This window comes from Orycteropus afer, unplaced genomic scaffold (genome assembly GCF_000298275.1).
Source record: "Orycteropus afer afer isolate SDZICR_OR568_19922 unplaced genomic scaffold, OryAfe1.0 scaffold00291, whole genome shotgun sequence".
In the NCBI taxonomy this organism is placed as follows: domain Eukaryota; kingdom Metazoa; phylum Chordata; class Mammalia; order Tubulidentata; family Orycteropodidae; genus Orycteropus; species Orycteropus afer.
Window position 1 is genome coordinate 2,403,454 of NW_006921878.1, and position 13,292 is coordinate 2,416,745.

General features: G+C 53.9%; 1 protein-coding gene across 1 annotated transcript in view; it reads right to left on the reverse strand.

The window, feature by feature from the left end:
• Positions 1-13,114, reverse strand: part of PIP5K1C (phosphatidylinositol-4-phosphate 5-kinase type 1 gamma) — a 62,422-nt gene extending 49,308 nt beyond the window's left edge. Inside the window, exon 1 of the mRNA XM_042782333.1 lies at positions 13,069-13,114. Coding sequence (XP_042638267.1) covers positions 13,069-13,114 — 46 coding nt within the window. The remainder of the gene's footprint in view (positions 1-13,068) is intronic.
• Between the last annotated feature and the right edge of the window lie 178 nt (positions 13,115-13,292).

Here is a 13,292-nt window from a genome sequence, read left to right on the forward strand (position 1 = left end):
ACGCCAACCCTGTGTGTGTGTGTGTGCGCACACGTGCGTGCGCTTGTGCTTGTCCATGCACACGCCCCTCCCTGCTCTCCCCACCCCCCAGCCACTAGCCACGGGGACCTCCCCTCTGTTCCTCTGGCCCTGCCTCAGGGCCTCTGCAGGGGCTGTGCCTCTGCTTGGAAGCTCTTCCCCCAGGTCCCCACCTGGCTCCTGGCCTCCCCTCCCCCTCCCCCCACAGTCCCATACTCCCCCAACAGCAGCGGGAGGGTGCCTGTAGCACGGGCACCAGTTATCAGATGACGCTCTGCTTTCACCATTGCTCTTATGCTGTCTTATGGAAGGGCTCTGGAGACATGTAGACGCTACCCAGTCAAAGGTGAAAACCCACACGACCACATCGCAGAGTGTGAAAAGCAGCCAACAAGACGCAGCATGAATTTATGTTCAAAAAAACTATGAAGAACTAGAAACTATTAAGAAACTAGGGGGAGAAGAAAGAAAGGACCTGTTTGAACTTAAAAAAAGGACTATAAAACAAACACAAATGGCAACACATTTAACATCAAACACAAAACAGAGTGTGTGGTCTCCACAGCTCCACTGTGGTAGAGGTGGTGGCCAGTGCGATAAGACAAGAAAAAAAGAAAAGGATCGAAGATCGGAAAGGAGAAGACAGTCCTCTGCAGACAACGGTGTTTAGAAAATCCAAGTGAATCAACTGACCAACTACTAGAACTAAATGCAGCAGCAGAGCAAGGAGGCCTGATACTAGGACTTACTCAAGGTCACGCTCAAATGCTGGAAAGAGCGGGTTTTCAGGAGATCCTGCTCTTTGCACTGAGTGCCCGGCTTTTTATACAGCCTGCCTTCTCTGGTTTCACACTCGGGTTAACTCTGATCTGTAAAACGTAGACGCCTCTCTCTGGTTAACAGGGGCACTGGGAAGAGTCCCTCTACCTTGGGGAGCTCAAACCCAAGGAGCTGCGAATCCTTGCCCTGTGGTTTTATACCTGGCGAGATATCCCCCAGTGTGACTCGGGTTGATCATGGAACGGCAGAAAGACCTTTAGTATTTTTGCCTTATCTCAAACTTTTACCATCAGTATGAAGACAGGAAGGCTATGAATTGGTGGGTTAATATTTGAGCAGAGAAATTAACATTTCAAGCCATTGTCTTGAACTCTGGTTAATAATACGTGCATGTGGAATGCTTACAGGTGTGTTGTACTTAGGTCTGCAACTCTGAAGTGTGTCTAAAAGACAAGTTGGCTGGAGGGATGGCTGCAAAGTACAGACACATGGGAAGGAGCAAACATGGCAAACCGCCCACTGCAGGATGCAGGTGGTGAGCAGTGGACGTTCACTGTCCATTTCTTCAACTCTTCAGTACCTCTGAAGATTGTTTTAATGTTGTTGATAGATGCCTTCAAACGAGGTCTGACTCACAGCAATCCTGTGTGCAACAGAACGAAACCCTGCCCCGTCCCGCGCCAGCCTCACAATCCTCACTGCGCTTGAGCCCATCGCTGCAGCCCCTGGGTCATCCATCTCGCTGAGGGGCTTCTCCTTGTTCACTGACCCTCCACTTCGCCCAGTGTGATGTCCTTCCCCAGGGACTGGTCCCTCCTGATGACATGACCAAAGTACGAGAGACAAAGTCTGGCCATTGTCACTTCTAAGGATTTTCTTAATAAAAACTGTTTCTCCCCAGTGTTACAGGTTAAAGAAAATGCCCTAAAAATAGGGTTGGGGTTCTGATCCCATCCCTGTGGATGCCATCCTGCTTGGAAACAGAGTCCTTCTCATGTCTGTGTGGCCATGCCCAAGAAGGGTGGGCCCTGAATCTAATGACTTCTGAGTGACACACAGCCTACCAGATGCAGAGATACACACCCGGGGAAGACAGCCGCCACATGAGGACCAGCTACAAGACAAGCAGTCAGGTGACGCCCGGGGTTGCCGACAAGCCCGGGGTCCATGCACCCGAGACCCTGACCCGCACTCTGAGCCTCCTGAACTGGGAGACAAGAACTTCCACTCTTCAGTCTGCGATGTTTTGGTTACAGCAGCACAAGGGACTGGGACACGCAGGTTCAGGGCGAGTTTGGATCTCAGATGGCCAGCGTGGAGTGGATTCGGCCCAAGGAGTCTGGGTTACCCCGTGGGGAACAGAGAACGCTGCTGAACCCCAGGGCTCTGGGCCCAGCCCCCCACTCTACACACACAACCTCAGACCCCCTTAGAAAGGCACGCTCCTGCCCCTGGGCCTTGCTGGTCCCCAGATTCGGCTGGTTGGCTCCTTGTGGCCACCGCTCAGGTCTCAGCTGGAACGGGGAGCCCCATCCAGCCCTCCGGCCCTCCCTGCGCCTCCTGTCTTACTTTCTGCATGGTGCAGTCATTGTCTGAGATGAGTGTTTCTTGTCTTGCTCCTTCCCGTGTGAGCAGAGACCTGCACTGTCTCATCCCCAACCACCTGCCCAAGACCCAGCCAGGGCCTGGCATGCGGGACGGGCTGCCGAGTGGATGGGGGGCTGGGATGAGGGGAGGATGAAGGTTTTTAACATATAATTCACTCTCTGTTGTTGCTGAGAACCTACATGTACACTTCAGTGACGCTGACGAGTCTGCGAGCTGTGCCTCCCTCCTCACCTCTGTTTCCGAGTTAGTCCTGCCCCACGAACAGGAGCTCACTGCCTGAGCGTCCCACCTGGCCTCCCGAGCTGCCGTCATCAGGTTGCTCCCACGAGACAGACCTCCTAAGAGCACGCTGCTCACAGCAGACTCGCCACCGTTGGGTTTTAGGAAGAATCCAGGGATTTTTTTGATATAGTTGAAGGTTTATGGTTTAGACGGTCTCAGGGCAGTTGTTCCGGGGGTGGAGAGGATGGGGCTGGGAGAACCCTGGGAGGGACGATGGCCAGGACGTGGGGACGCTTGGCTGTGGGAGGGCAGGAATGAAGGAAGAGGCCGGGGGTGGGGCGCAGGCTCAGGGCGAACGCATGAGCACAGCAGGGCGTGCTGAGTCCCAGGGACGCTCGGGGCTCGGGGCTGGCGCGCTCGGGAACGCAGTGGAAGCCCAGAGCGTACCCGGCACACAGTGGGGCAGCCCTCACAGAGCACCACACACAGGGTTTCAACTAGCCCAGCTTATTCCCTCACAGCTCAGGTGTCGCAGAGCCCTGCCCTCTGAGGCTCTGGAGTTGCTGGTGATCCTGGGCTGCTGGCTGCACCCCTCCCATCTCGGCCTCAGCCTCACGCAGCAGTGTTTCTCTGTGCCTGCCCCTGGGGCCACATTTCCTATCAGGACGCCAGTCACACTGACCCAGGCCCCCCAGTGATCTCGCCTCACCTTGATCCCATCTGCAGAGGCCCTACTTCCAAACTAGGTCCCCCTCACAGGTACCAGGGTAAGGACTCAACATTTCTTCCTGGGGACACAAATCTACACACAGCTGGGGCCACCAAGGATAAGACTAAAGACACCACTGGCGCCGAAAGGACACGAAGCACTTGGACTGCCAGGCCTGCAGGAGAGAAGGCCCTGGAGACACCGACTGCACCCCAACCCTGCACCCTGACTCTGCACCCTGATCCCATACCCTGACCTTGTATTCCAAACCCTGTACCCCGACCCTGCACTCTGATCACATACCTGGACCCTGAACACCAATCCTGTACCCCAATCCCACATCCTAACACTGCACTCAAATCTCACACCTGTACCCTACACCCCAACCCTGCAACCTAACCCTGTACCCTGGTCCTGCACCCTGATCCTGGAGCCTGACCCCACACCCCAATTCCTCCCCCCAATCCTACACCAAGATCCCATACCCTGGCCATACAGCCCAACCCTGTACCCCATGCTAGTACCTATTCCCTAGACCTCAATCCTGTATCATATCCTGCAATCTGACCAGCACCCCAATCCTGTAGTCCAATCATGCACCTAACCCCTGTACCTTGAACCTGCATCCCAATTCCACACATCAACCCTACACACTGATCCTGCACCCCCTAACCCCTGTACTCTGATCCCATATTGCACCCTTGTACCCCATCCCTGCACCCCATCCCTGTACTCATTTCTGCACCTTCCCAACCCCTGCACCTCCCTGCCCTCATCCCTATACCCCATCCCTGCACCCCACCCTTATACCCCACCCTTGCACTGCATCCCTGCACCGCATTGCTGCACCCCCTCCCTGCACCCCTGCTGCACCCCTCCCTGCACCCCTGCTGCACCCCCTCCCTGCACCCCTGCTGCACCCCCTCCCTGCACCCCTGGCAAGCCAACACTCCTGTCGGTGTCACTCAACTTGTCAGACTGGCCCTTCACCCGCCACCCCCGGGAGAGCCGTGTCCTTTCCTTGGGCTCCAGGGTCTGCCCCATGCAGCAGCCATCTGGCCACCACCTCTCAAGGCCACAGTGCCCTGAGCCAGCACAGACCTGGCACGGATATCCCGTGACTGCCACAGATGTGGACCCTGGGACAGAAGGCACCCCTGGGGGACAGCAGGAGCCATCTAGCCATCCCCTGGAACCCTCCTGCCCTGGCGTCTCTAACAGCCCCCCACAAACAAGACTCACATCCCCACGACAAGAAGGCAGGCCCAGGCTCAGTGAGGCGCAGGTGATGCGTCCACTCCCCACGCACCCCAGCCACCTGTGTCTCTCCTTCCCGCAGGCCGTGCTGCAATTCTGCCCTCGGTGGACGGGGTGTGGGTGGGTAATGCCCACTTTCCACGCTCAACCGAGAGCCCCACAGGAAAAGGCATTATTCCTCTGCTTCTCTCAATGTCCCTCACACAGACGCTCAGTAAGTAGCTGCTGAATGAGAAACCACAGAGGGCTGCCTGGAGGAGGAGGCAGGGCCCTCAAGGGGCTCCAGTCCAAGCCAGGAGCCAGGGGTAGGACCTACTTCCCCAGCGCTGGGTGTGGGGGGAGCAGAGGGACCTCTCCAGAAGGAAAATCCAGTCAGCATCACCAGCACAGGCAGGAGGAGGTAGGCAGGACCCTCAGAGTTCCATTAGAGGTAGTAACCCTGCTGGGAACACGCCCCAACCATGAGCCTGTCCAAGCTGAGGTCCCCTCCTCCCCGTGGCAGCCCCGGTTTGAATCTCCCACCTACAAGCACCTGATGGAGGATCACACGCAGGCTCGAGACCAACGTGCGAGGTTGCTTGGCCCATTTTTCTTCCCAGATATATTTTTACTCTGTGGCAACCTTGGGCTGGGCGACAGATGCTGGCATTTGGGTTCTGGGGTGCCTGGAGCCCCACAGCCAGGGTGGGGCTGATCCCTGGTCTGGCTCTTGTTACCCACAGGTGAGTGTCCTGGCCAGTCAGGTCTTTAGGCAACCGGCCATCAACACAGCTGATGGGGGACGCAGTGGGCACAGTTGTCTCAGACTGCACTACAGACTCAGGTCTGCTTTCCAAACGTGGACGTGCTGCTGCTGTCATTAGCTGCCATCAAGGCGGCTCCAACTCACTACAGCCTCACACACAACAAGATGAAACACTGCCTGGCCCTGCGTCCTCCCCGATCGGCTGCAGATCAGATCGCTGGGATCCACAGGGTTTCATTGCCTGACTTTCAGACGTCAATTGCCAGGCCTTTCTTCCTGGTCTGTTTTTGTCTGGAAGTTCAGCATCCCAGCAACACGCAAGCGCCCCCTGACAGATGGCAGGTCATCCCATGAGGTGCACAGGCAGGAATGAAGCTGGGCTTCCCACAGGGAAGGTGCGGGATTCTGGAATCCTGGGAGGCTGGAGTTGCTGCGGTTTTCCTCAAGGCCAGGAGGAGCAGGACCTGCCCGAGGTCCCACAGCAAGGTCAGCGAGCCGAGCTAGGACCCAGGCCCCCACTCCTGGCCAGGGCTCTGGGGAAACGACAGAAACTCATCAACGTCAGACCAGCCCACATCTGCCAGTCTGTCCTTCTGCAGTGGCTCGTACACTGCTGGGAGCCACGCCACCAGTGTCTCAAACACCAGCAGGGTCACCCATGGTGGACAGGTTTCAGTGGAGCTTCCGGACCAAGACAGACTGGGAAGAAGGACATGCTGACGGATTCTGAAAAAAAAAAACTGGCCGGTGGGAATCTTATGAACAGTAGTGAATGCTGTCTGATATGTGCAGGACCAATGGCGTCTGACTTACTCACTACAAATACATTTTTTCAACAACATAAATAGTGGCTATACATGTGGCCCTCACCAGATGAAGCACTCAGGAATCAAATCGATCATATCTGCAGACAGAGGCGACAGAGAAGCTCAGCATCCTCCGTCAGAACGAGGTCAGGGGCCGACCGCAGAAGAGACCATCAACTGCTCATATGCAAGGTCAAGCTGAAGCTGAGACCATTAGAATAGCTCACGAGAGCCCAAACACGACCTGGAGGACATTCCACCTGAATTTAGACACCATCTCAGGAACAGATTTGACACACACTGAACACTAATGGCAAAAGACCAGACAAACCGAGGGATGACATCAAGGACATCACACATGAAGGAGCCAAAGGCCATTGAAAAGACAGGAAAGGAAAAAAAAGACCAAAATGGATGTCAGAAGAGACTCTGAAACCTGCTCTTGAATGGAGAGTAGCTAAAGCATATGCAAGAAATGACGAAATAGAAGAGGTGAACAGAACACTCCAAAGGGTGGCTCAAGAAAATAGAGTAAAGTACTATAAGGAAGTGTGCAGAGACCTGGAGTCTGAAAACCAAAAGGGAAGAACATGCTCAGCATTTCTCAAGCTGAAAGAACTGAGGAAAAAATTCAAGCCTCAAGTTGTGATACCGAAAGATTCTATGGGCAAAACAGTGAATGATGCAGGAAGTACCAAAAGAAGATGGAAGGAATACACAGAGTCACTGCACCAAAAAGAACTGGTCGACGTTCATCCATTTCAGGAGGTGGCATATAGTCAAGAACCAATGGTACTGAAGGAAGAAGTTGACGCCGCACTGAAGGAACTGGCAAAGAACAAGGCTCCAGGAATTGACGGGATATACCCACTGAGATGTTCAACAAACAGATGTCCCGCTGGAGGTGCTCCCTTAGCTATCTGGCCAAATGATCGAAAGAGATCCATGTTTGTGCTCCTTTCAAAGAAACATGATGCAAAGAATGTGGAAATTATTGAACAGTATCATTGATAACACACACAAGTAAAATTATGCTGAAGAGAATTCAAAAACAGTTGCAGTGGTACACTGATGGAACTTCCAGTAATGCAAGCTGGATTCAGAAGAGGATGTGGAACAAGGGGTAACATTTCTGATGCCAGATGAGTCTTGGCTGAAAGCAGAGAATACCAACTAGATGATTACCTGTGTTTTTATTGACTATGCAAAGGCATTTGACTGTATGGATCATAGCAAATTGTGGATAACATTGTGAAGAATGGGAATTCCAGAACACTTAATTGTGCTCATGAGGAACCTATACACAGACCAAGAAGAGACAGTCATTCAAACAGAACAAGGGGTTCCTGCGTGGTTCAAAATCAGGAAGGGAGTGCATCAGGGCTGCATCCTTTCACCGCATTTATTCAATCTGTATGCTCAGCAAACAATCTGAGAAGCTAGACTCTATGAAGAAGAACATGACATCAGGGTTGGAGGCAGGCTCATTAACCACCCATGCTATGCAGATGACACAACCCTGCTTGCTCAAAGTGAAGAAGTCTTGAAGCACTTACTGATGAAGATCAAAAACTAGTCTTCAGTATGGATTATACCCCAACATTAAGAAAACAAAAATTCTCAGAACTGGACCAATAGGCAGGATCACGATAAACGGAGAAAAGGTTCACTGTCAGGGATTTCATGTAACTTAGACTCACGATCAACGCCCATGGAAGCAGCAGTCAGGAAATGAGACAACGTACGGCACTGGGCAAATCTGCTGCAAAGGACCTCTTCACAGTGTTAACGAGCAAGGATGTCATCTCGAGGACTAAGGGGTCCCTGACCCAAGACATGGTATTTCCAATGGCTTCATATTCTTGTGAAAGCTGGCCTATGAATAAGAAGACCGAGGAAGAGCTGATGCATTTGAATCGTGGTGTTGGTGATGACTACTGAATACCACAGACTGCGAGGAAAACAAACAAAACTTTCTTAGGAGAAACACAGCCAGGATGCTCCTTAAAAGTAAGAAAGCAAGATTCTGTCTCTCCTACTTTGGACACGTAATCAGGAGGGGCCAGTCCCTGGAGAAGCAGGTCATGCTGGGTACATAAGAGGGTCAGTATGGTAGTCCAAGTTACGTGTCAGCTTGGCTGGGCCTGGTTTTGAGTGGCTGGGCAGCTGGGTGTAGTGATTCCCCATGAGGAGACTGGTGATCAACTCCACGGTGGAATCCACCAGAGCAGCTGAGTAGCTGCCTTAGGGATGTGGTCTGCTTCCAGGAGGTAAGCAGCAGCTTTGAGAAACGTCTGGAGCTTCTTGGCACATCTGGATCCTGCACTTGGCCGTGTCATCAGTGGCCTGCCATGTTGCTGCTAATCTTGGGACTGTGCCATTTCACTTGTCGACCTTGGGTTTGTCAGCCTCAGCAGCCAGCAGCTGCCTGAGTTAAGAGATGTCTCCAGCTCCAGTAGGCCGGGAGCAAGAGGCAGAGCTGAAATCCAAGGTTGAGAGGCCTTCACCCACTCCCTAGAGCTGGCACTTTGAACTTGGAGTTCTTGCCTCCTAAATTGTGAGGGAATAAATCCCTGGTTGTTAAAGCCATCCACCTGTGATATTCCCGAAAGAACAGCACTAGAGGACCAAACAGTCAGCAAAAAGCAGCAATCGCTCAAGGAGACTGACTGGCACACGGGCTCAAACACAGCCAAGACCGCAAGGACGGTGCAGGACCAGGCAGCATTCCACTCGGTTGAACACAGCTCCTGTGAGTCAGAACCGAGTCAACAGCACCTAACAACGTATGTCAAGAAAAGTCTGTGGGTGAGGCCAATGCTGAACTTACTGAGCTGCTAACTGAAAGGCAGCAGGTCCAAGTCCACCCAGAGGCACCTGAAAGAAAGGCCTGGTCATCCACAATCTACTTCTGAAGATTCAGGAACAGAAAAGTCTATGGAACACAGTCCTGCTCTGACATACACAGGGTTGCCCGGCAGCATCGGGTCGGTTACACGTCAAGAGACTGCACCAGGGGCCTGCCCAGGGTTTAACTCCCTCTCTGCAGTTCAAGCCTCACTTCCGCCCTGGGGAGGCACGAGCAACAACTGCAACCACCCTACAGGCGGCAGAAGGGAGGCCCGAGGTTAAGCCAGTTGTGTGATGTGGCAGCCGGCCTCCAAGATGCCCCGATGACTCCTGCCTCACAGTATCCACGCCCTTGTGTGGTCCCTTCCCACACTTCCCTTCCTGTGTTGGTCTGTGTGGCCAGCCCACATGGCAGATGTGATGGTGCACACTGCTGCATCTGCCAGGCCCTTGGGTCGCGCTCTGTGGTGGAAGGTGGCCGCCATGTTGTGAGGACACTCAAGCAGCCTGCGCAGCTGAGGCCTCCAGCCAAGGGCTAAGTGAGGGACCTACCTCGGAAGCAGTTGCTCTGGCCTCAGTCAGGCCTCCAGAGAATGCTACCTGTGGTGCAGTGGATTACTTGGTATGGCTTTCCCAGCCATAGACCAATGTGAGTCCTACCATGCAAAAAAGGTGTAAGGAACTCTAATGTGGGGATTGGTTAGTTTTGTCACTCAGCCAGGCTTAAAGCGAGCCCTCCTAGAGGCAGAGAGGGGGATCTCACTGCCATCAAGCGAGAACAGCTGGAGGTGCAGTGGAGTGCGTCCTTGGACCTGAGGTCCCTGCGCTAGACTCCCTGACAGAGACAACCGGCTGAGACGACCAGCTGAGAACCAAGAGGCAGGAGACAGAGTGGCGGGCTTGTTGATCCACAGAGAGAGAAAGGGAGTGCCCTTGGGCAGGAGGCTTGCTGGCAGGGTAGGGTGCCCCCAGGTGTACCTATTGGCAGAGCTAAAAGAGCTTTGTAACACTCACTGGCCCAGGAAGGGCAGGGGCCAGGCCGAGAGGCCAAGGGCCGGAGAGGCGTGCCTGAGGGCACAGCAGAGGGGAGGCTGTCCTCACTGGAGAACTGCATCCTGAGCACGTTCCTGAACTTGAACTGTAGCCTCTTACTTCCCTAATAAACCCCATCATCGTGAGTATCGTCTGTGAGTTCTGTGTGGCCACTACAACGAATTATCAAACCCAGCAGAGAAGTAGTGAGTGCCATGGGAGGAACGGCTGGTGTCAGAACTGGTAAAAAGGCCAGAGGGTGGTGGCGTGCCTGGCTGTATAGGAATCAGCCCTAGGCTGCTGATGGTGACTGTTTTTCCCTTGTGAGGTTGCAGGAGGTCGGAAGATGTCACCCCCGTGTCCTTTCTGGAACACCCCAGCCAACAGCTTGACTGCAAGCCTGCGAGACCCTGAGCCAGAAGCCCCTAGTTCGGCCACCCGACTCCTGCTCCACAGAACTGCGTGAGGTAATGGACCTACTATTGTTCCGCTAAGTTTTGCAGTAATCTGTATGGCAGCTATAGATAACTGATCTACCTAGGGCCCCAGCTCAGCCCCTCAAGGCACAGGTGAAAGCCTTGGGGCGCAGACCTCGTCGCTCCCTCAGCACCCTGGCTTTTTCCTGGGTAGCCTCTTTCACAACCGCATAATGATCTGTTTACCGTCAGCCCTTCCTGAGAGATCCCCAAGGGCTGGGGCTCTATCACCTGTGTCCCCAGCACGTGGCACAGTGTCTGCAACCAAAAGGCCCTTGGTAAGGGTTTGTTGAAAAGAAGTGGGTGGTGCCTCCCTGCCGCCCCTCCCCCTTGCTCACTCCATTTCAGCCACACAGGCCTCCTGGCTGTTCCTCCAACTCACCAGGCCCAGTCCTGCCCCGGGGTCTTTGCATAGGCTGTGCCCTCTGCTGGGATCACTCCTCTCCCAATCTCTTCGACACTGAAGGCTGGCTCAAAGATCACCTCCTCAGGGCAGCCCTCCCTGATCACCCCTGCTGCAGTGTTCCCCTCCCTCCTCCTGCCCTCTGCTATACATCACAGCCCCCTGCTGGTCTCCTTGTCTTTTACAGCTTTACTCCTACATCGTCAGTGCCCACAGAGGCTCTGTGCCAGAGAGGACAGTAGCTGCCTCTTGCTTCAGTGAGGGAACTGAGGCAGAGTTGGGCCACCAGCACCAGCATCCACTCCCTTTGCGTGGTTCCTCCTGGGAGTCACAGTGGGGCTGGGGCCAGGGCATGGGGTGCTCGGTGCATGACGCAAATGGAGAGTGGGAGGAGCTAAACCCCACAGAGTTAAAGATGGGGTCAACATACATCCCAGCAATTCTGCTCCTAGGTGTATGCCCAAGAGCCTTGACAACGCACGCACAGAAAGTGACCTGTGAGTGTTCACAGAGGCGGGATCCACAGTAATAGCTTAACGCGGAAACCACCTTAACGTCCATCATCTGACAGACAGGTAAACGGTGTGGTCGTGCCCTACAACCAAGTACGACTCCACCATAGCACAGGATGGATTCCACTTCACCCTTACGCCACTAAAACCCACTGCCAACGAGATGATCCCAACCCACAGTGACCCTCGTGGGGTCTCTAAGGCGGTCGATCTTATGGAAGCCGACTGCCTCATCATTCTGTTGCAGAGTAGCTGGTGGGTTCAAACCACCAGCCTTTTGATTAGCACCCCAATGCCTTACCCACAGTGCTTCCACAGCTCCTTTCACCCTTACTAGGATGACTATAATTAGACAAATGGAGAATAACAAGTGTTGGCAAGGATGTGGAGAGACTGGAACCCTTGTCTGTGGCTGGTGGGGTTGTAAAATGGTACAGCTGCTGTGGACAAGAGGCTGGTGGTTGTGGAAGGCTTAAACACAGAATCACCACCATACAATCCAGCAATTCTGCCCTTCAGCACCGACCCAAGGGACTTCAAAGTAGGAACTCACACAGATGACTGAATGCCAACATTCACAATCACCGAAAGACAGAAGCCGCCACGTGTCCATCAACAGGTGAACGGAGAAACAGTGTGGCCCGTCCACATGATTGGGTATCACTAGCCACGAGGACAAATGAAGTCCTGACACACACTCTGACACGGGTGAGGCTCAGAAACATGAAGCTGGCAAGAGAAGCCACAACCAAAAGGCCACACAGTGTCTGAGCCCTGTGGTATGAAACTCCCAGGACAGGGGAACCCAGAGACAGAGGGGATTTGTGTGTCCCCAGGGCTGGCGGTGGTAGGGATAGAGGGCCAAGGGGTACATGGTTTCTCTTTGGGGTGATGAAAATGTTCTAAAACGTTCTAAAATTGACTGTGGTGATGGCTACACCACACTTTCAACAGGTGAACGGTATGGTCTGCAAGTTGTATCTCAATAAAGCTATTACAAAATTCTCTTTATTTTTTGTTTCTTTTTAACTTCTCTGTGTCTTCCTTTTCCTTAGTGATAATGTGCTAGTCACACGCTTTTGTTTTATTGCTTTTCCCTACAACCATATCAAACCTATCTCTTAACTATATACCTGTTTTGGGAAAATGGATTTAAAAAGTGTTGTAAAAAGGCAAACAGAAGAATGGGGCATATTTTACACACAGCTGGTAGGAGAGGTGTCCGTGGGCAGTGGCTCCGTGAAGGAGACCTGGGGCTGGGGCAGAGGGCGCCCCGAGGGGCCTGGGGGCGGAGCCGGGAAGGAGCCCAATTCCCACTCTCCTCGTCGAATTTTGTGCCAAGACGCGTGACACCTTCCCAAAAGCGGAAAAGAAAGGAAGACGCACAAGGGTGTGTTCACCCTAAGAGGGAGGGAGGCCAGGGTGGCATGAGGACGTTCTGGGGGAAGAGAGTGCACGTCAGGGCCCCTGGTGACAGAGCTGGACGCTCGGGGGGCCCGCCGTGAAGCGGCTGGCGCAGAGGACACACCTGTGGGCTCCCAGAGAAGGGAGGGGGGAGGCAGTCCCAGGGTGCAGGCCCTGACCAGCACCTGCCTCTCCTCCCACTCCAAGTAGGACTCCATTCTCCCTGCTCCCGGCACCTTCACTCACCCTCCCAGCACAGGGGGATCACGTCCTTGGTATCAACGTCGCCCATGGCAGGACTGCGGGGTGGTAAACAGAAAGCCTGCAAAGGAATGTGGGGAGGGCAGCAAGACTGACCCAGAACTCCTCAGGACACCGAGCTGGTGGCCAGTCTTCCAAAGTCCCCAATCTTGTCATGAGCAAGGGGTTCCAAAACCTTCACTTCTGTATGTGTCAGTCAGAGCCCAGCC